This window comes from Aotus nancymaae, unplaced genomic scaffold (assembly GCF_030222135.1).
Source record: "Aotus nancymaae isolate 86718 unplaced genomic scaffold, 86718_ANA_hifiasm-v0.15.2.pri h1tg000006l, whole genome shotgun sequence".
NCBI classification, from domain to species: Eukaryota; Metazoa; Chordata; class Mammalia; order Primates; family Aotidae; genus Aotus; species Aotus nancymaae.
This window is the reverse complement of record NW_026988417.1, coordinates 4,486,331-4,513,002: the sequence shown is the minus strand read 5'-3', so window position 1 is coordinate 4,513,002 and position 26,672 is coordinate 4,486,331. Positions and strand designations below refer to the sequence as shown.

At 40.8% G+C, this 26,672-nt stretch overlaps 1 protein-coding gene across 4 annotated transcripts in view; it reads left to right on the top strand.

Annotated features, from left to right (window-relative positions):
* The window catches only part of LOC135270153 (cyclin-Y-like protein 2), a 41,189-nt gene extending 15,192 nt beyond the window's left edge, over positions 1-25,997 (top strand). For 2 of the 4 annotated variants that reach the window (XM_064365471.1, XM_064365479.1), the window contains 9 exons: positions 8,933-8,992; positions 10,712-10,746; positions 14,781-14,881; positions 17,094-17,129; positions 20,268-20,319; positions 21,114-21,233; positions 22,143-22,309; positions 24,396-24,558; positions 24,749-25,997. In XM_064365471.1, the coding sequence (XP_064221541.1) occupies positions 8,933-8,992; positions 10,712-10,746; positions 14,781-14,881; positions 17,094-17,129; positions 20,268-20,319; positions 21,114-21,233; positions 22,143-22,309; positions 24,396-24,558; positions 24,749-24,859 (845 nt within the window). In that variant the 3' untranslated portion in view covers positions 24,860-25,997. Of the gene's footprint in view, positions 1-6,184; positions 6,409-8,932; positions 8,993-10,711; positions 10,747-14,780; positions 14,882-17,093; positions 17,130-20,267; positions 20,320-21,113; positions 21,234-22,142; positions 22,310-24,395; positions 24,559-24,748 lie in introns of those variants that run through there. The other 2 variants (XM_064365473.1, XM_064365472.1) reach the window with 2 other exon arrangements.
* Positions 25,998-26,672: the final 675 nt, after the last annotated feature.

Here is a 26,672-nt window from a genome sequence, read left to right as displayed (position 1 = left end):
GCCGTGGGGCTCCTCCGCTGGGAATCTCTTAGTCCGTGGGCAACAAAAATTTGTCTGAAAGTGTGGCGTCCTCTCGTTCTCTGTGCTTTCACTGGGAGCTACGAGCCCGAGCTGCTAGTGATCAGCCATCTTGGATCTCTCTCGCATTGTCAATACTCTTTAGTTTACAATTTCTGTGGTCTTGATGTATCCTTCAAAAGGTGTGTGTTGGAACTCTAATCCTTAACACAGCAGTGTTGGGAGCTGCAGCCTGATGGAGGTGTTTAGGTCAAAAAGGAAAACTGATAAAGGAGAGACTAAATTATTTATCTATTCTGCATGTCCCACGTGTGGGTGGTATCTACTACCCTGTAGTAGATGAGGGGGATGTTATTTTTTATATACATTAAAAAAGTTACATCTTCTATAAGTATAAAGAAGGCTTGAAGGATTGCGTTGACTCTTTGTCACTCTGCTGTCATGCGAGCACATCATATCCATCCTCTCTCCCTTTCAGCATCTTCCATGTGAGGTTGTAGTAAGAATGCCCTCGCCGGAGGCCTCTTGATTTTGGACTAACAAGCCTGCAGAGCTGTGAGAGAATACGTTTCTGTTCTTTACAAATGACCTAGGTTCAGGTACTCTGTTATGGCAACAGAACATTCCCAACTGGAGTTCTTCAGCACACCCAGTCCATCCCCTGACTAGCCCCCAAATCTGTGCAGTCTTACCTGCCTTCATATCAGAAGCCCACAGCTAACACAGAGGGCTTCAGCCCTGCCCTGCCTGACTTTCTAGGAAACCCCCCTCTCCACCCATCCTGATCAGGACACCGTCTGAAGGTTCATCGTCATGATTTTATAAAGAAAAATTTGTCTGACAGAGAGGTTCTGGTTAGGAGGCCAGCTCCCACATCACAGGGTGATGGCAATTTGGATGGGATCAAGATAAGACAGTGCTGTCCTGGGACTGGTCATCTGATAAAAGCGGCTCCAGAAAGTATAGTGATGGACCCCTCAGAGGGTTTCTGCTCTTTTGTCTGCAGGTTCCTGGTGAGAGGAGCTATTGGCCACTAGGGTGTCTTTGTGTGTGTGTGTCAGTGTCAGAGTGGCGTGTGTTTCCTTGGCTTGATTTCTTTCAGCATGCAGCCCACTGTTTCACTGAATGTATCTCACTATTTCCTGAAACTCAATGCGTTCAGCTGGCTTAAGGGTCCTGGGGCCTCGCTGTATCATATTTGCACAATACTAGTGTCTGTGCAGACTGTACACTGGAGTTCAGTTGTAAGACCCTTTTGCTCCCTTACCCTGATCCTGCAATAGAAAAGTCATTTCATTCAGTGGAACAGCAACCCAGATCTATTGGAGAGATGGTCTAGTCTGCCCTACATTGTAGCAGTAGCCAGTGATTTGGACTTTGTGGCATAGATGGAAATTTCCAGGTGTTCTAGGTGGTGGGCAGAGGCCTGACTTTTTAAGAAACTACCCTACTGCACCCCTGCCAATGAGGACAATGCTTGAGGACATTCCTGTCAATGTTAAATAGAAGAGATCAGTTTCTTGATGGAGAATTTCAGGTAACAAAGACAGTTGTTGTATATCAAGGTGTTGGTGCTTGGGCTGAGACAGGTCTAGATAGCACTGTCTGCAAAGGGGCTCAAGGAAGTAGCCGTGAGAGGCCCCTGGGATGTTTTCTGCTCTCCTCTCTGCAAATGCCCTGGAGGGAGATCCTTTTAGTCACTGTGGGGGCTGTGTGTGTGTGTGTTCATCACTTGTTTCTGTTTTTCTGCGTGAAGTCTGCAGACTTGCCAAAAGTACCTTGATGTTTTCTGAAAGCAGAGCCGATGAGCACACTCCAGGGCCTGAGGCCTCAATTGTGTGGTATTTGCTGAGGACTGGTGTGTACCTGCAGAGACCGTGTGATGGGGTTCAGGGCCAAGGAACACTAGTTTCTGTGCCCTGTTTCTGTGTTAAAAAGACATTTCATTCAACTGGATAACAGGCCAAGTCTAGTGGAGAAAAGGTCTACTCTGCCATAGGATGGGGCAGCAGCCTGCAGTTGAGAACACTGTTGTGTGTCTGGAAATTTCCAGAGCCTCCAGTTGCTGGTAGAAGGCCAGAAGGTAGGGCACATTTGTCTGCAGATCAGCAGAGGGGTTCTGCTCATCCCGACATGATCTTGGCCACGTGCGGACTCTTGAGTTTGCAAGGTTGGATGTCCTGACTGACACTACCGGAGGAGGACATAAGAGGCTAAGGGTGACACAACTGTAGGCTGTGCAGATGATGCACAGGGAGCTTCCTTGATGCCTGTGACAAGAGGAAAGATTGAAATGCTTGGGGGTGGGAAGAGGCAACAAAAGCCTGCAGAATCTGTTGTTCTCAGTTCATCTCCCATCCTGGTCCAGTTGTGTCCTAACATCCTTAGCTACCGATCACAGAGGAGACTCTGTGCGTTTGTGTTCACGTGGCCTTGGATGCTGGCAGATTCAGATTGGTGCCCCAGGCATCTGTGCCTGTAATTGCAGTTTCAGTGGGCTCAGGACCAAGCTAAAGGACCTCCAAGCTTCCTCCAGTTTCGGGGTGCGTGCATGTGCAATGTACTCCCCTGGCCTGGGTCTTTCCTGCCTCTACTTGCCAGTTGGGTCAGATCTAGCTTAATTAAGCATAAGCATTTTCTGAGCTTTAATAGAACTGGCTTGGACCAGTTGGAGACTTTTTAAAAACATATTATTATTTTAGAGTAGTTTTAAGTGTACAGCAAAATGGAGTGCAGAGTCCAGAGTTGCCATATGCCCTCCATTTGTGTACACTCTTGGGTCACTCCACTAACAACCTCCTACAACAGAGTAGAATATTGATTATAGTCAGTGAACTTACATTGACACATCATCATCACCCAGAGTGATAGCCTTGGTGGTGCACATTCTGAGGGTTTGCAGAAATATATAACGAGAATGAAACGTATAATGAATGTATCATGATGCCTGTTATGATGTCCTGAAGTTTATTTTCACTACTGTAATTATCTTGTGGTCTATTTATTTGTCCTTTTTTTCCTAACTACTGGAAATCACTAATCTTTTCAGCTCCATAGTTGTGCATTTTTCTGAATGTTATGTTCTTGGAATCAGAGTAGGTAACTTTCCAGATTGGCTTCTTTCAGTTAGTAATGTGCATTGAAGACTACTCAGTGTCTTCTGATGGCTCACTAGCTCATTTCTTTTTAGAAGTAATTAATATTTCATTTTGTAAATATGCCACAGTCGTATTTATCAGTTAAGCTACTGAAGGACAACTTGGTTCCTCCTAAGTTTTGGCAGCTGTTTTAAAAAGTGTTCAGGTTTTTACATGGACATAAACTTTCTGGTCATTTGGAAAAAGATCGAGGGAGTGCAACTGCTGCATCACATATAAGAGTATGTATAGTTTTGTAAGAAACTGCTCATATTAGGTGAGTCTTGACCGTGGTAGAGGAGGACATGTTAACATACTGAGGAATCAGTCCAATGAAGGAGGTAGAACTTGAGGCTCTAGAAAGAATGATGTAACCATGAGAGCTGTGAAAAGATACAATTTAGGCACATTGAAACATTAGGCGTGTTGAGCTTCCAGAAATGTACAAAGCAGGCAGCCCTGGGCTGCAAGCAGCTCAGAGCTCCAAAGGAGAGGCTTGCTTGGGGAGGGCAGGGGGAAAGACTTTTACATGGTGAATGTAGAAGAAAAAGAAAATGCTTGATCGGGTAAAGTGGAGCAATGGCCTCATTTGGATCATTACAGTGGCAAGCCTCTAGTTAGATGTTAGTTGGTGGTTTCTGATGGGTTAAGCTTTTAAGTTTCCTTTTACTGTTTTCACTGAGTCAAGTTTTGGTTTGTTTAAGGAGGAACTGAGCACACTGGAGCCACGTCAGCCTCATGGCCACGTTTATCTGATTATTTTTAACAGAGAAGATTCTTTTAAAAATATCTGTTGCCCAGCCTGGAGTGCAGTGTTGTGATCGCTGCTCACTGCAGCCTCAACCTTCCAGGCTCAGGTGATCCTGCCACCCGAGTGCTCCCCACCCTGAGTAGCTGGGACTACAGGCATGTGCCACCATAGCACCATGCTCAGCTAAAGAGTTGTTTGTATTTATTTTAGAGATGGGGTTTCCCTAAGTTGCGTAGGCTTATTTCAAAGGCATGGGCTCCAATAATCTGCCTGCATTGGCATCCCCAAGTGCCGGAATTACAGGCCATCTAAATCTTGTATCTCAGATTTGCCTTGTGACAAAAGGAGGGGTATTTTTTCTGACATGATGAGACAGAGAAAGATGAGGTGGGTGCGTTCTGTGCGTATTATTTCTTAGGTGACTGGAAGATGATTGGCTCTTGCCTGACAGGATATATTTTCTCCTTGAATGATTTGGCAAGATATCAGAGGAGAGAAGTTGAGTGAAAGTTAGAAGAACATAGAAAAAATTGGTTGTACATGTTGGGTTTCCGACGAAATTATGTCATTGGAGACATAAAACTTGTATTGATTTCTGGAAATATTTAGGGCCAGTTTGTTGTGTAAGTAATTTGAATTCATGATGATACCTCTGACCACTTTTTAATATTTTCCTGGTTCAGCTGAGTCGTGTCACTGAGCCAACAGAAAGTGGGGCTCATCCAGGGATGAGATTTTGCTGGAGGAAGGACGAGCAGTAAGTCAGGGAGCTTAGGTAATGATGAGAAAGTGACAGTCTAAAATTGTTTGGGTAGAAGGAGACAGATTGGATTTTTGTGTTTGGTATTTGGGGAAAGAGGGGTGTGGGTGTGTATGTGAGATGTGTTTGTTCATTCTCCTGAGAGAGAAAATGAGGGAATTAATGGCTGTAGTTCTGGACAAGGTGGAAAACTCTTCAAGTGCAAGTATTGGGGCAAGTGCTCTGACAGACTGGGGTGGTGCAGTCAGTCCCTTCACCCGGAAATCAGTCGAGTGTTAGCAGTCCAGACTCAAACCTTGTAAAAAACAAGTGAAGAAAAGGAAACCCCTCACAGCAACTGGCACCATAATCAAGACAGAATGTTTTCAGAAGAAATGGAGTTTCCTGCTTTCAGCCCCAGGTGGTAGCTATTGTCTGCCCTGATGATATGTGATCCTGATGTCTTAAAATGGGATCACTCTTCTCCAGTAGAATTAAGTCTATTCATCTTTATTGAGTTAGGACTGTGGTACCCAACTTGATGGCTCTTGATTTTGTATGACAAAGTCACGGTTAGTGCTTTGTTAGTAAAAGGAAGAAAATCTGAAAGTCCCTGCCATGGAAGGAAGAAACAGAGCGGGGAAAAGGGAGTGGATAAGTTTCAGCATTTCAGAGCTTGGAGGGACAAGTTAGATTTCTGTTTCATGGAGAAGGAGGTGGAGGCAGATTGGGTCCCTAAGGCGTCATTCAAAACACACAGCCATAATGCTTCAGTGAGAGTAGAGCTTGGGTGCCAGGGATTGCTGTGGTCAAGTTGCAGACAAAAACTACCAGTCATTGGAAGACAGGAGAGGAGCATCTCATTACAAACACAATCAACAATTCACGTGTATCTACATTCAATGAGCAAATACAAGTTGTCCAACTTGGTTGCTAATGGGACCCACCCTACTGACTGAGGCTTCATACAGAACTCATAGGGTAAGATGACTTCCACTAACAAACCACTGTGTGCTTTTCTTAGGACTAAAAAGCTCGGGAATCTGGTGATGAATGAAAACCTCAGTCCCACTGGCACTATATGAGGAGCCAGGAGAGCAGCAGCATCCTAAGCCACAGGGTGGGGCAGCCCAGGCACGGGCATTCCGAGCTGTTGGGGAGGGTAGGCAGTTAGGGTGGGGCATGCGGGGGAGGGTAGGCAGTTAGGGTGGGGCATTGTGAGTTCCGTGCCTGGGTTCCGACCTGGGCCAGTGGGCTTCAGTCTGTAGGTAACTGCAGAAGGAGGAGGAGCTCCTCTGTCTTTACTCTCTTCAGGCAGTGGTTGCGGTCTCTCAGCGCTCGTTGGGTTCACAACCTATCAGATAAGCCGGCTGGTCTTCACCTTCCTAGACAGGTCAACTCAGAGGAGGTGGCAGGGGCAGGCCTTGGCCCGAGTCCCAGCTGGGGCCAGGCTGTGGGGTGGGCAGGCGAGCAGCGGGCGATACCATCTCTGCAAGTGCGGCATAGCCTCAGCCTAGGGCAGCGGGAGTGTGTGGCCACCACTGTGAGCAGAAGCACACTGTGAGTAGAGGCGCTCATGGGGAACACACTGAGCTGTTGTGTGCGCCCCAAGGTGGACCAGCACCGGGGGCCAGTTTCTCGCCGTAAGTCTAAGATCTGTAGGGCAGCAGCTGGGGACAGGATGGCAGGAGCAGCAGTGAGTCCCATTGTAGCCCCTGCTGAAGTGACTTTTGAAGCTGGCAAGGACCGGGAGATGCCTGAAGGTAAGGAGGGGACCTGTGCCCTTGGCACAACTCTGGCTGCTGCTGTCCCCAGGGTCCCCTGGGAGGCATCCCCACTTAAAGCTCCTTTCTGCTTGTAGCCAGCTTTCCCAGGGCTGGCCAGGAGCAAAGGCTGGCTCTGCCTTGCATTCCCATTCCCACCGCTTAGTCTTTCTCCACAGAGTCCACTCAGTTTCTTTTCTCCTCCCCTCCCAAATGCCCAGTTCTTCCTCCCTCATCTCATTCTCCCAGGCTGGCATGGGAGCATTTATTCATGGCTCTTCTTGTCTGTAGCTCTATTTATTATCCTGTGGCTCTTTGATAAGTCTTCTTTGAAATATTCTGTCCCTTTTCTCAATAAAAACTCAAACATCCCAACTTTCCAGTACCCATCTTGTTCTTTCTTTGTACCTATCCAGATGGTACCTAAGTGGAGGATCCAGATAAGTGCCTATTTTTTTCCCTGTATTAAGGTAGCTAAATCTCAGGACAATTCGTATTCAGATATTTGGGGATTTCTTAAAATCAGAATGGAGGTTGCCATGCGAGAGACTATACGGTATTCTTAATGGGCTGCTGTAAGTCACCTTGATAGAAGCTGCTTAGTTTCTTCTAACCATAATTTTATCACAGAAGAAAAGAAAATGGAAGGTACTTAAAGTAATGATGAAAGGTATGAAATGTCACAGCCAGGGCTGCAGAAAAATGGCTGTGTGTGTGTGTGGGGGGGGGTTCCCCAAAGCAGTTTACCCATGAGGCTCTGATTACTTTCAGATTCTTACTGTGACACAAAATGTGTCTCCAGGTTTATTCTGGTGACTTAACAGACTTTATTTTCCTCCTTATTCTAAAACAGAGGTGGGGATGGTTTGTGGTCCAAACTTTCAAAAGACATGAAATGTCAATGTAGGCTTTTAATGTGTAAGATAAAGATTGAGGGTTAAAATGCCAGACCTTGCCTGTGTAAGAGTGTTTATTGCCATGGCTTTCTCTTTTTCCTTCCCCCTCCTGATAATAGCATCTTGTTCAAAGATAAGAAAGTTGAAGTTTTTCAGTCTCTACACTGCTGGGAGAGGCAGGGACCTGGGAGGGGGTCAAAAAGAGAAAACAACCAGTTGGCTTGCCTGTCAAATTTTGCAAAGATAGGAATCTAAGTAAAAATAATTCTGGGTGGGCCGGGCGCGGTGACTCAAGCCTGTAATCCCAGCACTTTGGGAGGCCGAGGCGGGTGGATCATGAGGTCAAGAGATCGAGACCATCCTGGTCGACATGGTGAAACCCCGTCTCTACTAATACAAAAAATTAGCTGGGCACGGTGGCGCGTGCCTGTAATCCCAGCTACTCAGGAGGCTGAGGCAGGAGAATTGCCTGAACCCAGGAGGCGGAGGTTGCGGTGAGCCGAGATTGCGCCATTGCACTCCAGCCTGGGTAACAAGAACGAAACTCCGTCTCAAAAAAAAAAAAAAAAAAAAAAAAAAATAATTCTGGGTGACAATATGGTTCTTGAGTAAAAATTAGAATTTGTAAAATAGGAAACATTGTATCACAAAGATATTAAATCCAGTTGGCTCATGGGTGTCATTTAAATGCCAGAGATTTCATTACTGTAGAGAAAATGTCTTATAGCTTTTCTATTGAAACTTTGGGCTCTCAATTTTTTTAAGAGGTAGGATAACTAAGACTCATGATGAAAGCGACTTTGTAACTTGGAAGTACTATACTCACCTTTCAAGATATTTAAGGATTTCCTTTAGCATAAACAAATACATTATGTGAATGAATTTATTATACCTTTATGCACAAAGCACGTAAGTACTTGTGTAAACTTATACTCTGGTTGATAGATGGGTAGTGTTGGATGAGAGCCCAAAAACAAGGCTCTTTATTGTTATTCATTAGGATTATGACACAGTTTATGTATGTCTCATTTGGCCCTTTCCAATACAAATAAGGCCTGTGTATGTTTTCCGTATGTATTGCTAATGAAGAAATGAAGATATAGAGCTCTCACATGACTATGGAAGACAGCTACTCAACAGAACTAAGGTTCTGTGCCTTCAGAATGACATGGAAGTGACATACGTGTTGAATTGACTTTTTAAAAATTTTTAAAACTTCAGAACGTGTGTCTTTTATTTTGCCTATAAAATAGACCTGTCTTTTAAAACATACTGCCATCTTGATGTATTTTATGCAGAGTTGATTTTACACAACTCAAAGGGAACAGTTGCCTCTTCATTTTTTTGTTGTTGTTGTTGCTGTTAAATAAAGGAGGGTCTCACTGTGTTACTCATGCTGGCCTCAAATTCCTGACCTGGATTCAAGGGATTTTCTTCTCTCAGCCTTCTGAGTAGCTGGGACGACAGGCATGTGCCATCTTGTCTGGCTCCATCTTATGTCTGTACATTCATTTCAATGGATAAGAATAAAGGTAGAGGTAGTTAAATGGCCTAAATACAGCAGTCGAAGAAACGAGTTGATAAACTGTTATAAGTGATCACATCTTTTTTCTTTTCTCCCTCTATAGGTAGGGCTTTGGAGTCCACCCCTTCTAACCATCCAGAAGCAAGGAAATCTCGAAGACGTGGTGAGGCAACGTTGTTTTTTCTGCCAAGAAAGAGTGAAAACTCTTGTTTGATCAGATGTGTTATAGAAAGTATTTAGAAAAACTCATATTGGTTTAAATTTTTCATATTCAGTTGTTATTTTAACATGTGGTATACTTTCCTTTAGTTGTTACTATGTTAGTGAAAACATGTCAACTTTTTGTTTAAACATTTTACCATCTTTTTCTCAACACAATTTGTCATGTGATGGAGGAGTCTTAGATTTCTCTTGATGTATAATTCTTTGTCCCTTTTCCCATGCTCCAAAGAGTACATTTTAAAGGTGAATGATAGAACTTAGGCTTCAGCTTGGTTTTCATTTAAATAAATAACAGAACATAGTTGTTCATTGTCAGGGATTGAATCTGTGATTTTTGGCCTCCTCTGACACAGTCCTCTGACCACATGTGTTTATCAAATCCATGTTTATGTTTTCGAAACTTTTAAGTTATTAACCTTTTCATTTGATGTGATGTAAATGGAAACACATTCTACTCCTGCTTGTTTTCCTTAATGTTATGTGAAATCCCGGCTTGTTTGCTAAGAAGCCACACACAGCCAGGTTTTCCAGTTGATTTAAGCAGCAGGAATACAAGTGAGGATCTGTAATCATATGTGAATGTTATTTACCGTAATGCAGCACAGTCAGATATGGCAGTTTGTAACTTTTGTTTTTGTAATTTGAGTAGACTTCACCTGTCTTGAGTTGGTTGTTTCTGGCTAGAATTTGTGTTCATTTTTGCATTACTATAAAGATTTACCTAAGGCTGAGTAATTTATAAGAAAAAGAGGTTTAATTGGCTCATAGATGTTCAGGTTGTACAAGCATGGCTTCAGCATTTGCTTCTGGTGAGGGCCTCCGCAAGCTCACAATCATGATGGAGGGCAAAGGGGAAGCAGGTGCTTCCCCACTGCGAGAGGGTGGGGCGGGGGTAGGGGGAAGGTGCCATGCTCTTTGAAACTACCAGGATGAGAATTTGCTTCTTACTCTGGGGATGGCACCAAGCCATTCATAAGGAATCCACCGTCATTACCCAAACACCTCTCACTAGGCCCTATCTCCAAGATGAAGGGTCACATTTTAACATGAGATTTGGAGGGGGAAACATCTCCAAACCAAATAAGAATTGTATTTCCCAGTTCCATTCAGAGCCATGGGCTTCTCACACCTAGAAAGCATGGAAGCAGAAAAAAGAACAGCTATTCCATGTTAGTAGATGACCAGTAAGTGTGGTTGGACGTGCTTAGAGGGAGTCTGGTGCATCTAGAGATAGGTGCCTGGCCAGGAAGTAGGTCTTAGAGCTGTCAGCTCTTAGATTCTGGTAATTAAGCTATGTGTAAATGCAAAATGGGAGAATACTAATGGATCATGGCTCATATATGCAACAGGTAAACTTTTTTATTAGCTAAATTTTTCATCTGGCCTAATTTTTTGCCCTTTTCTTTTGTACATGAGTATTGTTTCATTCATATGTAACAAAAACAAAAAGTAAACTAGGTCAAAAAGTAAATCGAAGTTTTTAGGTTTTACTTTATGAGATGTATCATGCCAGATAGTTTAAATTATAAGTTGTTGAAAATCATTTTTTGAAATGGAATTTTATCTCATTTTATATGGGAGTAGTCAGTAAGATGTTAACAGCTACTTTTACTTTATATTATTTGTGTGAGAAGTGACCAGTTTGTTTTTTCGTTCTTAGCGCACAAAAAAAGACGAAGCAGCTATGCAAACCATGTAAGTACACACGAATAAAGGTGAGAGATTGACAGTTTGATGTAAAAGTATCTCTGGATTCGTTTAAATTAGAATTGGGTTTATATTCCTTTAGTTATTATTAATTGGGTTTAATTCCTTTAAATTTAAAGGAATCTCTTGATTTGTATCCAATTTATCCAGAAAAGTCTTGAGCTTAGTGTGCCCACCTTTTAAGGATTTCTGACATTTAAGTTAAATTTCAGTAGTCTTGTTGTGCTATCAAGATCTGCTTTAAATATTTAATCTTATCTTTCATGAAATAACAAAAATAGAAGAGCTAAGTTAATTGTCAGTATGCTCTATTGACCCTCTGTCACAGCAGGCGAAAGCGTATCTTCCTTGCTAGCCATGACCTTATTTTTCTCCCTCTGTTTCTTTCCATTGTAGCACACTTTTTAATTCAATCCGTAACATTGACACGATGATGTCTGTCCAAATAGCCTTCACTGCTAAATCATATGGTGTTTTCACTGTGTCTCTGCATTGCATGTTCCTTCGTTTGTTCTCTGAAACAGTTTTGAAATTTGAGCACTTCTGCACTTCTTCTGGATCATCTCTTTTTTCCTAGCCTATGCTGGTTTATCCAGCAGTAAGTAGCCTCAGGGTGGTCTGTCACTTTGTTAAATAATTTTAATCATTATGATTAAATTATCTTTTACATATAATTGACATTTCACATCCATTATTTTTTAGCATGAAGCTAATTTTCTGACTCTATTCATTGGCCTGTTTTCTACCAGCTGTTTTCTCGCCCAAGTGCTGTAGCATTTATCACATGCCTTTCAAATATATTTCCCATCTGCTAAAACATATCTGTTCCTCTTTTTTTTTTTGGTAGGGGGTGGGCAACTGTCTTTGGCCTTTTGTCATTCTAGTTCAATCTAGAGCGGCTTTCCCTAGATAGGCTCGATGTCTGCTTTTCTGTGCTATCTCTTTAAAGTCTTTTTGATCTCACATAACTGCCGGCGTGTGTGGGATCGCCTGAGTCCTAGATTCTGTGTTTTCTTCTGTCCTGTTATCCTTTCTAGTTGTACTTGAGCACGTTTTCCCGGACAGAGATGTTCAGAGATCTGGCCAGTCTTAAAATCCTTCCTTCTTGATACAGAGTCAACTTCTAGGTTGAAACTAAATTTAGGCTTCTGAAAATATCCTGCAATTGTGCTCTCATCACAGTGTTGTTCTTGAATCTGTTGCCGTCACGCGATACATTGTTTCTAACTGCGTTTTATGTATCTGTTGAAGCTGTTTAGGAGCTTTCCTGTCTCTGAGATTCCAGAATTTCATAACATCTTGGTGGGGAATCTTTTCATTTTATTGAGGCTGCTAAGTCTGCAGACTGCCTCTTTCGGAGAATGTTTCTTTTTTCTCTGTTACTTTGTTTCGGGCAGTCTTGTTACTCAGACACTAGACTGCTTAGACGAGTATGTCTGCATTGGTTTTAAATATTTCCCCTTCTGTTGTTTTCAGTTTGTCTTTTTATTCTACTTCTGGGATATTCTGTCAGTTTATCCTCTACTATGTCTATTGAATTTTTATAGTTTTTAGGGTGTTTTAAGATTTTTTTAAAGTTTTGCTCCTGATTTTGACTGGTCCCGTGAAATTTTTGTTGTTGTTGTTATTTCAGTCTCTCTTGTTGGAGGCTTTTCTCCAATGTGTGGTGGTCCCTGGCTTACTTGATTTGAAAGCATGACTTGTGTTAACTGATGGCACCAGTGTGAGGTTTTGGAAGCCAAACTAGCTTTTCATTTGGGGGACCTCAGTGTATTATCTGGGGATCTTTTTATTTGAGACAGTTCAGTTTCTTGAGAAGGATCTCCCAAGTTCCTGCCTGGGAAGTAAAAGCATGGCTACTTGCTTTCCAAAAGCAGAGTTAGGGAAGAAAGTTGGAGTTCCATTTTTGGTGTACCGTTTTGTTTATATCTCAGGTTTAGGCCATGGTAGCCGTGAGGCAGAAATTCTCAGGTTTGGTGTATTGAGGGAACACACATCTAAGTTTCTTATCAGATGGGAGAACAGGTGGACTTGGGGCTCTAATCACAGATTTTCAACTGACCTTGATGGCTTTTGCCCTCCTTTTTATATTTCACCCTACTTTTCAAAGTGCTGTTTGCCTTGAAATTCACAGCCTGCCTTTAGCTCTGCAAGACAAACTGCTCACTTCTGTTCCAGTCACTTTGTTTTTCTGTTTTTCTTTTTTCTAATTTTTTTAAGACCTATATTTCAGTGTAAATCAAAGTTTAATTTCAATATCATTAATGATATTTACCAAGACAATTCTTGAGTGATGTATCTATAATAAGCATATTACAGTTTTCTTCTAAAGCCTTGTTTAATATTTTCATTCAAACTTTATACGCTGTCATATGATCCCATTACTTGACAGCATAGATGGAGCTGTTTTCATGAATGCTCACTGTGTTAGACATATTTCAGTTAATTAAGATTTGTTTATTTTTAGCCTGGTCAGCATAGCAAGAGCTCATCTCCTCAAAAAGGTGAACTAAGAAATTAGCCAGGCATGGTGGCTTATGCCTTTAGTTTTACCTACTGAGGTGGCTGAGGCAAAGGATTGCTTGAGCTCAGGAGTTTGAGGCTGCAGTTAGCTATCATTGCACCACTGCCCTCCAGCCTGGGCAACAAAGTGAGACCCTATCTCAGAAAAAGGAAAAGAGTTACTAATTGTTTAAAAACATACCTGAAATTTGTTCTGCCAAAAAGCAGAACATAAAGATCATAAAATTTCACACTCTGATTTATGCTGACTGAAGTTAGATGATTTGTTTCTTTTTGTGATTACCTTAAATAATACCTATAAACAGTAAACTGTTAGTAGTGTTTTTGGTGTAATTAAATGTAGTAAGACTGAATGAATTTGTCAAACACTTGTCGAAGTTTTTGATTGATTCAAAATTCTGTGCTCAGCAGCTAGAGATAGGAAGAGTAAGAGCCTTCCCTTACTCTTATGGAGTGGCATTCTTTCTCGTGAGGGGAATACTCTGCAAGTATTTCCTTGCTCGGGTGATGGGTACACCAAAATCTCACAGATCATCACTGAAGAACTTGCTTTTGTAACCAAATGCCACCTGTTCCCTCTAAAACGTATGCAAATAAAAAAAATTTTAGTATCTTGTAATCAGTGGTGAATTTGACTAATCAGTGTGCAAAGAAACCGTTTTTGGTGTGGCTGCTGTCAAAGAGATCGATCCAAGAGGGTAGATGGAGTCAAGTTTGCTGAAACCAGGAAAGAGAAAGGCAGTAGGCAGAGAGCAGGGGTATAGCAGGAAAATGCCTAGGTGCAGGTCACGTGATTTATAGAATGAAATTAATCAAGTTTTGAAATGAATGGTAAGTTTTCTGGGAGTCTCATTTGAGTCATGTGATGGCAGTCTCATTTAAACATGAAGGAAAAGTTAAATTTTTAAGGTGTCATCTGTTTTCAGGGTGTGAGAGAATATTTAAGTGATACTTTTTTTATCCTCCACATAAGAAAACAGGACTAGAGGAACCTATGGCTTCCTCACTTGGTACCCCAGCAGCCCTGGCACACAGAGCCTCTGAATCTGAAACACCTATTTTGTCACAATTATCACCTGAAATAATACATTTAGGACTAGTAACTCAGTAAATGCATTAGTTTTATATTCATTGCAATGAAATGCTCCTGTACCAGTATTATTTAATACGTTACATTTTATTGCAGTAAGTAAATAGTAGAAATTCTCAGCTGCTTTATGTCACTGTTGAAAAAAACAGTGAAATCTTACTCATAAAATCCTTGTTAGGTTTGGTGACAGGTACCATATTAAGAGGAGCATTTTATAATCCATATCTCAAACATCATCTCTGGAAGTTAACAGCCTCCAACGGGTTTTCTGTAGAGTGCATTGCACACGATACCACACTCAGGCAGTTCATGGAGTGTAAGGAATATCTTAGTGCTTTGTCATTTGACATTTTAACTGAGAAAAAAATACACTTTGATAAGTTTACCATATCCTTCCCTTCCTCTTCAGGTATCTACTGGGCCTTTACCGCAATTATATAGTTCATGCTCCACCATATTCATTGATGACAGCACAGCCAGCTGCCCTAATCTTACACTGACACTAAACGCGTGAGTACAACTGTACTGCCAAGGGACAGACTCCTTTATTCTAAAATTATTTCAGCCATTTGGTTGTCCTCTTCAATCACTTTCAAGAAATTGGAGTCAACTATATATTGATATCCAGATTCTAAATATTAAATACCAATTTCTCTTTTAATCTTAGACATCGTGGTGGAAGGAAAAATCAGTTAGCAAGTAAGAAATTTCAGAAAAAGTGTAGCTATTTATTTGATGCCTTTATTAAACCTTAAGGCAACGTTGAGTGCAGTGAGAAGGATAGGTTCCCTTTATTGAATTTTTGTGTGTGTGTGAAGAATTAGTTTGTTTAATAAGTTGCAGGCCTAAATCAACATGTACTACTTTGGACATTAGTCTTGGAGGAAGGAATAGCTTTTTCTCTTCTGGCACCACAGTGTATCTGCATTTGAATTTCTCCCATTGTGCATGAGCACCTCATGGGCCACAAAGATGCACTTTGAGAGCACCCTGAGATGAAGTTTATTTTAAAAGGAACAGCCACCAACACCAACACCACAGGGGCTGTCCGGTGTACATTATGATCATCTCCTTGGGTCATGAGTGTTGATTTTTAGAACAGAGTTTGGAAAGTGCTAATTTAGAATATTAATGTCTTTATTTTTAATTTTACTTTTAATTCTAGAAACATAACTACTTAGCTTATAAACAATTTTGTTTAGAATGCACTAGCCTTTTTAGCTAATTTGATGGTCAGTAACTTTGACTTTAATTAAAAATTGCAAGTTTACACTTGTAATCATGCCACTTTCCTCTCTCCCTTATAACAATAGTTGAGATGAAATTGTGTTTCAGCAAAAACTGGACTCAAACTCTGTCTCAGGTTCTGAGCTTTGGGACCTATTGAGTAATCACTAAATAAATGTCTGTAGTCAGGCAAGTCTAGTCAGTCTTTTTATTTATTATTTATTTTTGAGACGGAGTTTTGCTCTTGTTGCCTAGGGTGGAGTGCAATGGCGCTACCTCAGCTCACTGCAATCTCCCATGTTCAAGCGTTTCTCCTGCCTCAGCCTCCTGAGTAGCTGAGATTACAGGCATGCACCACCATGCCTGGCTGATTTTGTATTATTATTATTATTTTTTTAGTAGAGACAGAGTTTCTCCATGTTGGTCAGGCTCGTCTCGAACTCCCGACCTCAGGTGATCCACCCACCTCGGCCTTCCAAAGTGCTGGGATCACCACATCACGAGTCCCTGGTTTCTTTTGAATTCAAAAGATTTTGATGTGTTAGCATACCATTCAAAAGTAGCTTTTAAGGTTAATCTTGCTCAAAGAAATTTCATGCTTTTTTCCTCATTATTCTAATTTTTAGAAGTCTACTTTCAAAAGTAAAGTAAGTTTTAACTTGCCATCAGCAAGTTAAAATTTTTTTTTAAGAATATTTGCTATTGGTGAAATATAGGTTTATTGAGCAAATTAATAGGGCAGATTGGCTTCAAGAAAAGATTTTGGAAAATATCATGAGTTAGTAGTGCACTGTTATCAATGGGATAGATGGAACTCACTGGGATCACTTTTGCAAAGTTTTTCTTCAAAATGCGTGTCTGCAAACACATGCATCTTCCCATCTCCACTTTCCCTCTAGCTCTAGGCACTGAGAAGCCTTTTAGGAAAATAGGATCTATGTGAGGCATCTTCATGTAAAGAAAAAAGTATGCCATAAGATTCTGATTTTCACCCCAACTCAATCATTCCAAATGTTCCTGCGCATTGAAATCACCTGGGAAACTTTTAACAACAACCCACGATGTCCAAAGTTATATCCAATGCTAATTAAATCAAAACATCTCATGTTTAAAATGAGGCAATTATTGAAGCTTCTCAGGTGATTTTAATGTGCAGCAAAATTTGAGAGCCACTGCCTAATTTGAGTTTTAAATTGCACGGGATGAAAGGTTTTGTGGGTAGAAGAGCATATAAGGGAAATATGTTATTATTTATATATTATAATAATCAATAGAAACACGTCTTCTGACAGCATGTTGCTTTGCATTTTGGTTCTCACGTTTTTGCTGAAAGCCAAGAAATGAAAACAAGAAAGTGCCCTTATGGTACTGTTCTGAACCAGAGGATTTTAATTTCAGGGCCACTAGGAGAGTTTCCTCTGCACCCTTTTAAAAATATGTCTTCAGGCCTAACCAGTGATAACATCTATTTTGATGAATGTTTTTCCTTCCACAGTGTGGCCTTGCAGATATATTATCATATCAAGCTAAGGTGAGCTTTTTAAAAACCTGTCTTGTTATTCTAGCTAATTACTTTGCAAGCTGTCAAGCTCAGTGTTAGGTCACAGGTCTAGACATCATAAGCTGTATTGTGCCGACTAAAATATCGAGGCAAATTATGTGTGTTTTCTTTGGACCTTAAGACTCTCTTAAATCTTAAATGATTGGGAATCTCAAAGAGTATGTGTTTATATTGATTATATTGATAGTTACTGTTGTAGAAGTATAAAATTGAGATTTTTTTTCCAAATCTATTTTTAGCTGAGATTTCACAGCCTTACCACTGTTGATATTATGAGCTAAATAATGCTTCGTCCTGTGCTTTGCAGAAAGCTTAGCAGCATTGATGGCCTGTACCAACTAGATGTCAGTAGTAACCCATGACCCAAGTTTTGCCAACAGAAAGTATTCTTTGAGAACAATATTGTTAACATAAATTTTTTAATGAAAAAATAACTTTTTTCTCATGTATCAGGAAACTGGAAATTTAAAAAAAAGAAAAAATAACTTTTTTCAGCGGAGAGTTGAGTAAAAAGTGTGTCAGGTATTTCTATTGTTGAAAATCTCTAATGTGGAGCTTAGTAGAACAAAGCTGGGTTTTCTAGCTCTTTCTTTGCCATTTGCTTTAAAGAATTTACTTTAAGATGGCTAGGCATGGTGGCACATGCCTGTAATCCCAGCACTTTTGGAGGCCGAGGCAGGCGGATCAGTTGAGGACAGGAGGTTGAGACCAGCTTGATCACCATGAGAAAACACGTCTCTGCTAAAAATACAAAAACATAGGTGGGCGTGGTGGTGCATTCCTATAGTCCCAGCTGCTACGGAGGCTGAGGCAAGAGAATCGCTTGAACCCAGGAGGCAGAGGTTGCAGTGAGCAGAGAGATCGTGCCATTGCACACCAGCCTGGGTGACAGAGTGAGACTCTGTCTCAACTTAAAAAAAATAAATAAATAACGAGGCAATAACATGACCTAACATGCAAATGTGTAGTTGGTAAAAGGTGTATTTTTAAAGCTCTGAGACAGTTGTGGGTATTCATTAATGCTAAGTCAAAACTCCACAAGGGCTACTTTCTTCAATTAGTTACAGTGGCATTTTACGTATTACTAAATGTATTCCATCAGTACTCACTCCTCTTTCTTGCATGGTAAATTGTTCTTTTCACCCATACTTGCATTTATAATCTTAGGCATTAGTTATTTGGAATATGTTGGTTTATGTTTTATTTTGTCAAAAATTACTTTCAGTTTAACCACCAATCTTATTTTAAAATATCTTTAAATACTGAAAAGCTGTCAAGCTATAGTAGAAAGAACGAGTTTTTCAGAGTCCTCAGGAAAGCTTAAATTTTATCATTGGGAACAAATACTTATTTTCCTTGAAGTGACAACCTCATGTCATTTATCTTTGAGAATGATAGTTGCCCTTTTTTTTTTTTAGACCAAGTCTCACTCTGTCACTTGGCTGCAGTGCACTGGCATGATCTCAGCTCAGGCAGTCCTCTCACCTCAGGCTCCTGTGTAGCTGGAACCACAGCCATGTGGCACCACGCCTGGCTAATTTTTGTGTATTTTTGGTAGAGACAGAGTTTTGCCATGTTGCCCAGGCTGGTCTTGAACTCCTGAAGGAGCTCAAGGGATCTGCCTGCCTTAGCCTCCCAAAGTGCTGTGATTTTACAGGCGTGAGCTGCTGCACTGACCCAGTTGTACTTTTAAATAAAAATGATGTCCTGTGAAAAAAGTGATTGTTCAGCTCACAATTAAATCATGAATTCTTTTTTTTTTTTTTTTTTAAACACAATGGTACCACAGTCGGCAGAAGCACTTCTTGTTAACTTTCCACTGATTCAGAATTTTAAAGCTACATGTCAAGATTTAGTAACACCATTTTTTACTGCTTCATCAAAGACATTCTTAAGTACTTCAGCCTATCTTTTTAAATTGTAATGGACAATAAAGCATAGAATGTAATTGGTACCACTGCCTTGATTTAGGCTGAGAAACCAGCAGTTTTACCCACTTTTGCTTCTATACAGTCATGGCAAGTGTCTATGAAAAAGCAGGCAGTGTCTTTGTATTACTTTCATAATTAAAAAAATGTTATTATCAGCTTTCTCAGATTGAATTAGTATGATTATCAGAACAGTGTTGGGTGGGCACGGTGGGTCAGGCCTGTAATCCTTAGGAGGTCAGGCAGGCGGATCACCTGAGGTCAGGAGTTCAAGACCAGCCTGGTTAACATGGTGAAAGCCCATTTCTACTAAAAATACAGAAATTAGCTGGGCATGGTGGTGGGTGCCTGTAATCCCAGCTACTTGGGAGGCTGAGGCAGGAGAATCTCTTGAACCTGGGAGGTGGATGTTTCAGTGAGCCAAGATTGCACCATTGCACTCCCGCCTGGGCAACAAGAGTGAAACCCTGTCTCAAAAAAAAAAAAAAAACAAGGAAAGGAAAGAAAAAAGAAAGGAAAACAAAGAAGGGAAGGGAGGGGAAGGAAGGGGAAGGGAAAGGGAAAGGGAGGTGACCTCTTAGGCCTTCTGGAAAAGGGTCTTGGGGATCCCCAGAGGTCCACAGAGCACATTTGGAGAACCACTGGTTTATTACACAGCACAATGCATTAGTTTTATGAAGTTTAAAGTTTGTCAAAGACTGACCTCTTTTAAAATAAGGCAGGTGAGTTTTTAATTCAAATAACAGAAAATAAATACATCACGAGACTATGCTACAGAGAACTAGAGAGAAAGAGAGTTAGAAAATCTGAATCACTTTTTGATTTATTAAAGTTCTAAAGACTTTATTGCCCACCACCACTGCTTCGTCAAATGTTCTTGTGTTTCAGTGTGTGGTTAGAAGAGTGAAAATATGTTTGGTTTGTTGTCATTGCCTGTTAAGGGTCAATACTTACAGGCAGTTCTGACTGGTTATCATAGAAAAGAATTCATAGCACGGGACATGTTGTGCTGAGGAAGAAGTCAGGAAACCCTCTGCAGGTGAGGATCCAGGTGAAGAATTTGTAAAAACTGTTTGCTTTGCTGAAATAAGCCCCAGAGCACATAGGAGGCATTATTTCACTAAACAGTTTACTAAGATATTGAACAGTTTTTGAAGTAATGCACATTCTTATTTTATAGAGATGCTGATAGAACTATGGGCATCTTTGATGAACGGTTACACCCATTTACAGTAAGTGGCACTTTTACTGAAGTTGTATTTGCATCATAGACTGGCATTTGTTTCATGCTGAACTCGAAGTCATCGTTCTTTAAATCCTCTTCCCCATTTTGTATTGCATTTAGTCATCTTAAGTGCTGTAAAAAGAATATGCTGGAATAAGAACTGATCTGTAGCTCTCTTCAGTAAATGAGCTGGTATGAGTAAATATAATATCCAAATAATAGAAAATGTATCTTTTAAAAAGGCAATTAAAGGACAATTACATATACTCATATTGCAATAAGCAATATGTAAGTACTTTTCACACAGAAGCTATGAAGCTAGTTAAAAATAATTTCAGTTTAAATCAACTTACATGGTGTAAAAATTTTAAAATGTGCTTCCTCAGGTACATAATAGCCACATGTGGCTAGTAATTATTGTATTTAACAGCGTAGGCTTAGAGCCTCATGGTTACAGGAAACTGTGTTTTCTCAGTTTATTGCTGAGAAGAATGACATATGGTCAGTAAGACATTAAAGCCTAAAAGTAACTTAGATTTGGATGGAATCATGTGGGGGAAAGAGTAAAAAAGAACCATAATTTTCTGAGGCTAAGCTCATATTATCTTTTGGTGAATGCTGATGAGTATTAAATCATTATGGTATTTTAAGATTCCACTGTTCATATTGTAAAATCTAAAAGACATCTCACTAATCAAAATTACTGTGATACGATGGGCACAAATGGGAACACTGCTGTTTTAAGAGCACTTTAGGTTTTTTCTTCACTGGATACTTATGTTGCATTTTTTCTTCTTTCAGCAAGAACAGCTTCCGGAGGTCTACTTTCAGTATAATCCTGGACGCAAGTTGATTTTCACATTTCTTCGTTCTCTATTTAAAGTCAACAGGCTAACAGCTGACTTGGCAATCAGAAGTTTGGTGAGCTATTTTCGGTTTATAAAGCATCTTTAGAAATTGGTCTTGTAGAGCAGACTGGCCAACATGGTTAAACCCTGTCTCTACTAAAAATACAAAAATTAGCCAGGCTTGCTGACATGCCCCTGTAGTCCCAGGTACTCAGGAGGCTGAGGCAGGAGAATTGCTTCAACTCAGGAGGCAGAGTTTGCCTTGACCAGAGATCAAGCCACTGTATTCCAGCCTGGGTGACAGAGAGAGACTCCATCTCCAAAAAAAAAAAAGAAAGGAAACAAACTAAATTGATCTTGTAAACAGGGTGGCATGGTCCTGTTTTTAAATAAAGGTAGGTTTCTGAAATTATCTCAGAACTTTAAGAAAAACGTATGAAAGCAAATATACTATTGGAGTTGAGTCGTCATCATGGCTTAAAATGTTGCCATTGCTTTTCTCATCACAGAACAATTGCTATGAAAGGCAGCAGGAAGGATTTCTGATTTCTCCTCCCACACTTGAGTGCACACATGCACACAGTACGCACACATCCAAGGCATGTGGAGGGCTTAGAATGGGGAGTAGTAGCAAAACCATCTGGTTGATGGGCAGGAATAGATGCCTACATCTAAGCTGAGTCCCACGCTGTATCCCCAGGCAATTCTGATGCATGTCGTGATTGAGAGCTGCTGCCTTCAATTCATTGTTCCTTGGATGTGCGTAATCTACCCCTGCTGGGCAGAGTAGGTAGCAGAAATATTTGATGTATGATCGTGATATGGTCCCTTGCTTGGCCTGGTCAAGCAAAGCCTTTGTAGAACATAAGAATAAAAGGCACTTACTTTATGGTCAAAACCAGAAGTATTCTGGTTTTTCACAAGAGTTCTTATCACGACACTTCAACCCAGCTAAGTCACAGGCCGGTCCTCTGTTTTGCAGGTGTACATCGAAAGACTTGTAAATGATGCTGATATCAACATTTGTCCAACCAACTGGAAGAGGATAGTCTTCGGAGCCACTCTTCTTGCCATCAGGGTTGTGCACGACGTGGCTGTGTGCCATGAGCACTACTGCAGGCTCTTTGAGAACATGACAGTTGAAGATATGTGAGTTTGTATGGTTTTGGTGAACTTTCTAACCATTTTTGAGTACTTTATTTGCTCCCATAAACTTAAGCACTTTAAGAAGTATTTTTAAAGGTTACATTGTGCAGATAATAAGAACGGACATGAATGACATGAATGCCACATACTCTTTTCTCCCCAACTTTAGAACAACCATTCATATTTTTCACTGTTCATTGGTAGGTCTTGGTAAATTGCTGTTGTAAATAATCTCATAAATGGAAAAGTATTTTTCTGGTGAATGTTTTTGGCAAATATCTTAGCAGTGTGCTGCCAGAACATAATAGTACAGTAGATATCCTTACGGCTTTTTACAAGCTGTCTGCAAGTTCCAGTCTCTTTGTAAGGAGCACATGTCTGGCCTTTGAAATAATTGTTTGGCCATTGACAGGTCTGGGGCCTGTGGACTGGGGAAAATGTATAGCTTCACCCCGAGTCATACATTGTGTACTTGCTTTTGCTGGTGTTCTCCCTGCTTTTATCTGAAGATCTGTTTTCTGGAAACCTTGAGATACAGAATAGCCACAGATCCCTGTGCCCCTGTCCCGTCCCTCTTCAGAGTGTTGCATCATTGGGCTGATGAGTTAGAAGTTCCAGTGCTCCCCTCAGGCAGTCTGAGAAACGTTGCTGGAGCATCACCCGATGCTCGCCACATTCAGGAGGTTCCTGGGGTACTCATGCAACCACAGCAGCACTTGGGAGGGCTCTCAGTCTCACTCCAGGGCCATGACAAGTACTTTCATGAAATGAGTTTAGTTTAGCCAAGATGTCTCGCTCTGATCTTTCTTCCATTCGAAATGTAAAGAGTATTTCTGTCCCATAATAGCGACAGGTAATAAATGGCATCCATCATTTCTGTCATCTGATCACTATTGTGGTGCCTTGGGAGTGAGCATGGAGTCTGAGTTGTGCAATGGAACCCTCAGGAATGAGCCCCAAGTTCAGCTGTAGGAGTGCAGAGGAGGCTGTCACCTCTCTCCTCATCCCAAACTTGTGCTAGATGCAGAATGGACCGCAAGCAGCTGTGCCCTGTTTGGACATGTGCATGGGAATCCACTTGCATAGGCTGTATTTGTTTCCAAACAGAATTTGGAGCGATTGTAGTAGCTCAGTGTGATATTTTTAAATAGAGAAAAATTTTACTAACTGACAACAGCAACAACAACACAAAACTGCCTATTAAATTCATATAGTAATCTTTTTTAAAGAGTATCTACAAAACTGTAACCAAAATGTTTTCTTGCAAAAGCAGCAGAAGTAAGTACAAAGACCCTTTCCAATGAAGAATCACTGAGAAACAAAATAGAAGTAGTATAACATTTACTTATGTTCATTTTTGAAGACTATACAAGAATCATTTTGCATCAGGCTTTCCAATTTACAAACATTGATAGGATTTCCCTCTAGGGGAAGTTTTCACATAAACGTTGAAGAAGTTCTTAAAACTGAAAACTTCTCTGTATTTGGTATTCGACTAGGGTTCCAGTCCTATATGCTTTCTTATATTTATAAGGTGTATCTGCAGTGCGTGTTATCATGAGTCTTGGGCAAATATCACGTAAATGAAGGCATTTCTACATGCTATACATTCATAGGTTTTATTTCAGAAATGAGTTCTTATCTTCATGTGGAACTGTAACAGCTGAAGACCTTACCACATGTTTGTATTTATAAGGGTTTTACTCCATTGAGTCCTTTCATGTTTTCAAAGAAATGAAAAAACTGAAGGCTATGTTTCTTAAGATTACGTTGTTTTTCTCCATGTTACATTTGAATATGTCTTTGAAAGCACGTGGGAAAGTCTAGTTTATTAACATGTTTTTTACATTCAAGTTTCTTTTCCAGTATAAGTTATTTCTAAGTTTTCAAGGAATGCTGGGAAAGTTGCACCCTTTCTTGTATTTCTTTGATCAATAGGGTTCTGTCCAGTGTCAGTTCTTTGATGCATTCTAATAAACTAGAGCATGGGATGGCTTTACCAGAGTTCTTACGTGAGAATAATGTTTTTGAAGATGGCCCAGTGAACTGACATTGTCTCGTGTTGGTTTTGTTGTTTCTCCTTCCCCAGGAATGAGTTGGAAAGGCACTTCGTGGAGCTAATTGATCGTAATATCAGCGTTCCTGGCAGCATTCATGTCGGATGCTACTTCGATCTTCGTGCCTTGGCACACAAGCGTGGCCTGCGTTTGCCAGTTTACCTTCTTGAGAGAGAAAGAGCATGGAAGCTGGGGGTAAGGCTACGAAGTTACTAAGTGGGTTTTCAGTCAAACACCAATGCCAGCATCTGTGACCAGGTCATATTAAGTAGTGATTAGAAAAACGGAAAGCTTCAAAAATAACTAACATACTGAAGAGCTTATTAACCTTAAAAGTTTGGAACCCTTTTTAAAATTGTACCTCTTTTCTATTTGACATTCTTAGGCTTTTTCAAGGCTAGAACAAGACAAAGTCTTCTATACTGCTAAGAAAATTAGGTCTTTCAGTGCTGATGACTTAATTGGTCTTCAGCGCGCTAAGGCCATCCTCTGCTGAATGAAGAAATGAGGGGTAGTGTAACATCTGAACCCCTCATCAAAAAAGGCAGGAACATATCACCTCTCCTGCCAAAGAACTGGAAAACTTAATATTTTCAAAAGAAGAAACACCTCAATTCAAGTGAACTCAAGGACAACTAAGATTCTACTTCCTAGTAAAGAATGGGACCTTGTCAGGGCAACAACACACTCTTACACTCTTCGGTCCCTTTTAATGTAAACCGTGTTTTAGAAACCACTCCAAAGTGAAGGCTCCTTCTGCCCCCAAAAGAAAAGAAAAAGCAATGGGCCTTCATGTCGGTACCAGCTGTATGTACAGTATGTACATTTTGGGGCTTTGTATCTACAGAATAGATACAATGTAGATGAGAGATTTAGTGACGATATGAGTTTGGTCAGGTGCATTTGTCACCGAGCCAAATGAGGCTCATCCTAAGTCAGTAGTTGAAATGCAGGCGTTCGGTAGTCTTTATGATGTTCGTATGTGTGTAGTACCTGTCCCATGCAGTGGAGGCACTGTCCTGTTAAATCCAGAACTTCCATATCTGAGCCAGTGCTATTTTATTTGTAGACAATTAACTTGAACCTTTACATTATTACCGGTAGGTGATTATAAATCTGCTTTACCCTTTATCTAAAAAGCTAAATCTTTGTGGCCTTAAGATTTTCTTTCTCTAACCCCAGTTTCCATTTCTTGGAGACACACTGCTGGCAGCCAAATTAAATGCCTATATTTAGGGGAAAGACAGAAACAATTCCGACCATCTGGTTTTTTTCAGTATTGGAAAGGGAGAAAAACTCCCCAAAGACAATGAAAATGTATTCCCTAGCAAGATTGTGCGAGGCCCTGCAAAGTAAAATGCCCTGAGGCACACCTGGGGGCACAGCGCAGCGTCTCTCAAGAAGGTGGTTATCGAGTACTTCGGTGAGCAGAATAGGGGTGAGAGGATCCCCACAATAGGATGTCCTGACTTACACTGGAGTCAGGCGTGTTATTCCAGCCAGGAGTGTCACTCTTGGCTGTGTCACCTTGAAAAGATTTATTTTCTTATTTCAACTTGCATTTTTATTAAGTATACAATGAATTTTATTGATAAAGCTTGGAAGATGGGAAAATATTATCAAAAAAACATAAATTGGGAGGCCGAGGTGGGTGGATCACGAGGTCAAGAGATCGAAACCATCCTGGTCAACATGGTGAAACCCCGTCTCTACTAAAAATATAAAAATTAGCTGGGCACGGTGGCGCCTGCCTGTAATCCCAGCTAATCAGGAGGCGGAGGCTGAGGCAGGAGAATTGCCTGAACCCAGGAGGCGGAGGTTGCGGTGAGCCGAGATCGCGCCATTGCACTCCAGCCTGGGTAACGAGAGCGAAACTCCTTCTCAAAAAAAAAAAAAAAGAAAGAAAGAAAGAAAAAGTGAATTGGTCTTTCTTTCTTTTTTTTTTTTTTTTGAGACGGAGTTTCTCTCTCATTACCGAGGCTGGAGTGCAATGGCGCGATCTCCGCTCACCGCAACCTCCGCCTCCTGGGTTCAGGCAATTCTCCTGCCTCAGCCTCCTCAGTAGCTGGGATTACAGGCACGCGCCACCGTGCCCAGCTAATTTTTTGTATTTTTAGTAGAGACGGGGTTTCACCATGTTGACCAGGATGGTCTCCACAGGAGATCGAGATCATCCTGGCTAATAATAGAGTGAAACCCCACCTCTACTAAATATACCCAAAAAAAAAAAAAAAAAAAAATCTTAGTTTTATTTGTTCTTCTCCTAAAAATGTGTAATAAGTACCTGAGGTCGATATTTTTTGTGGATG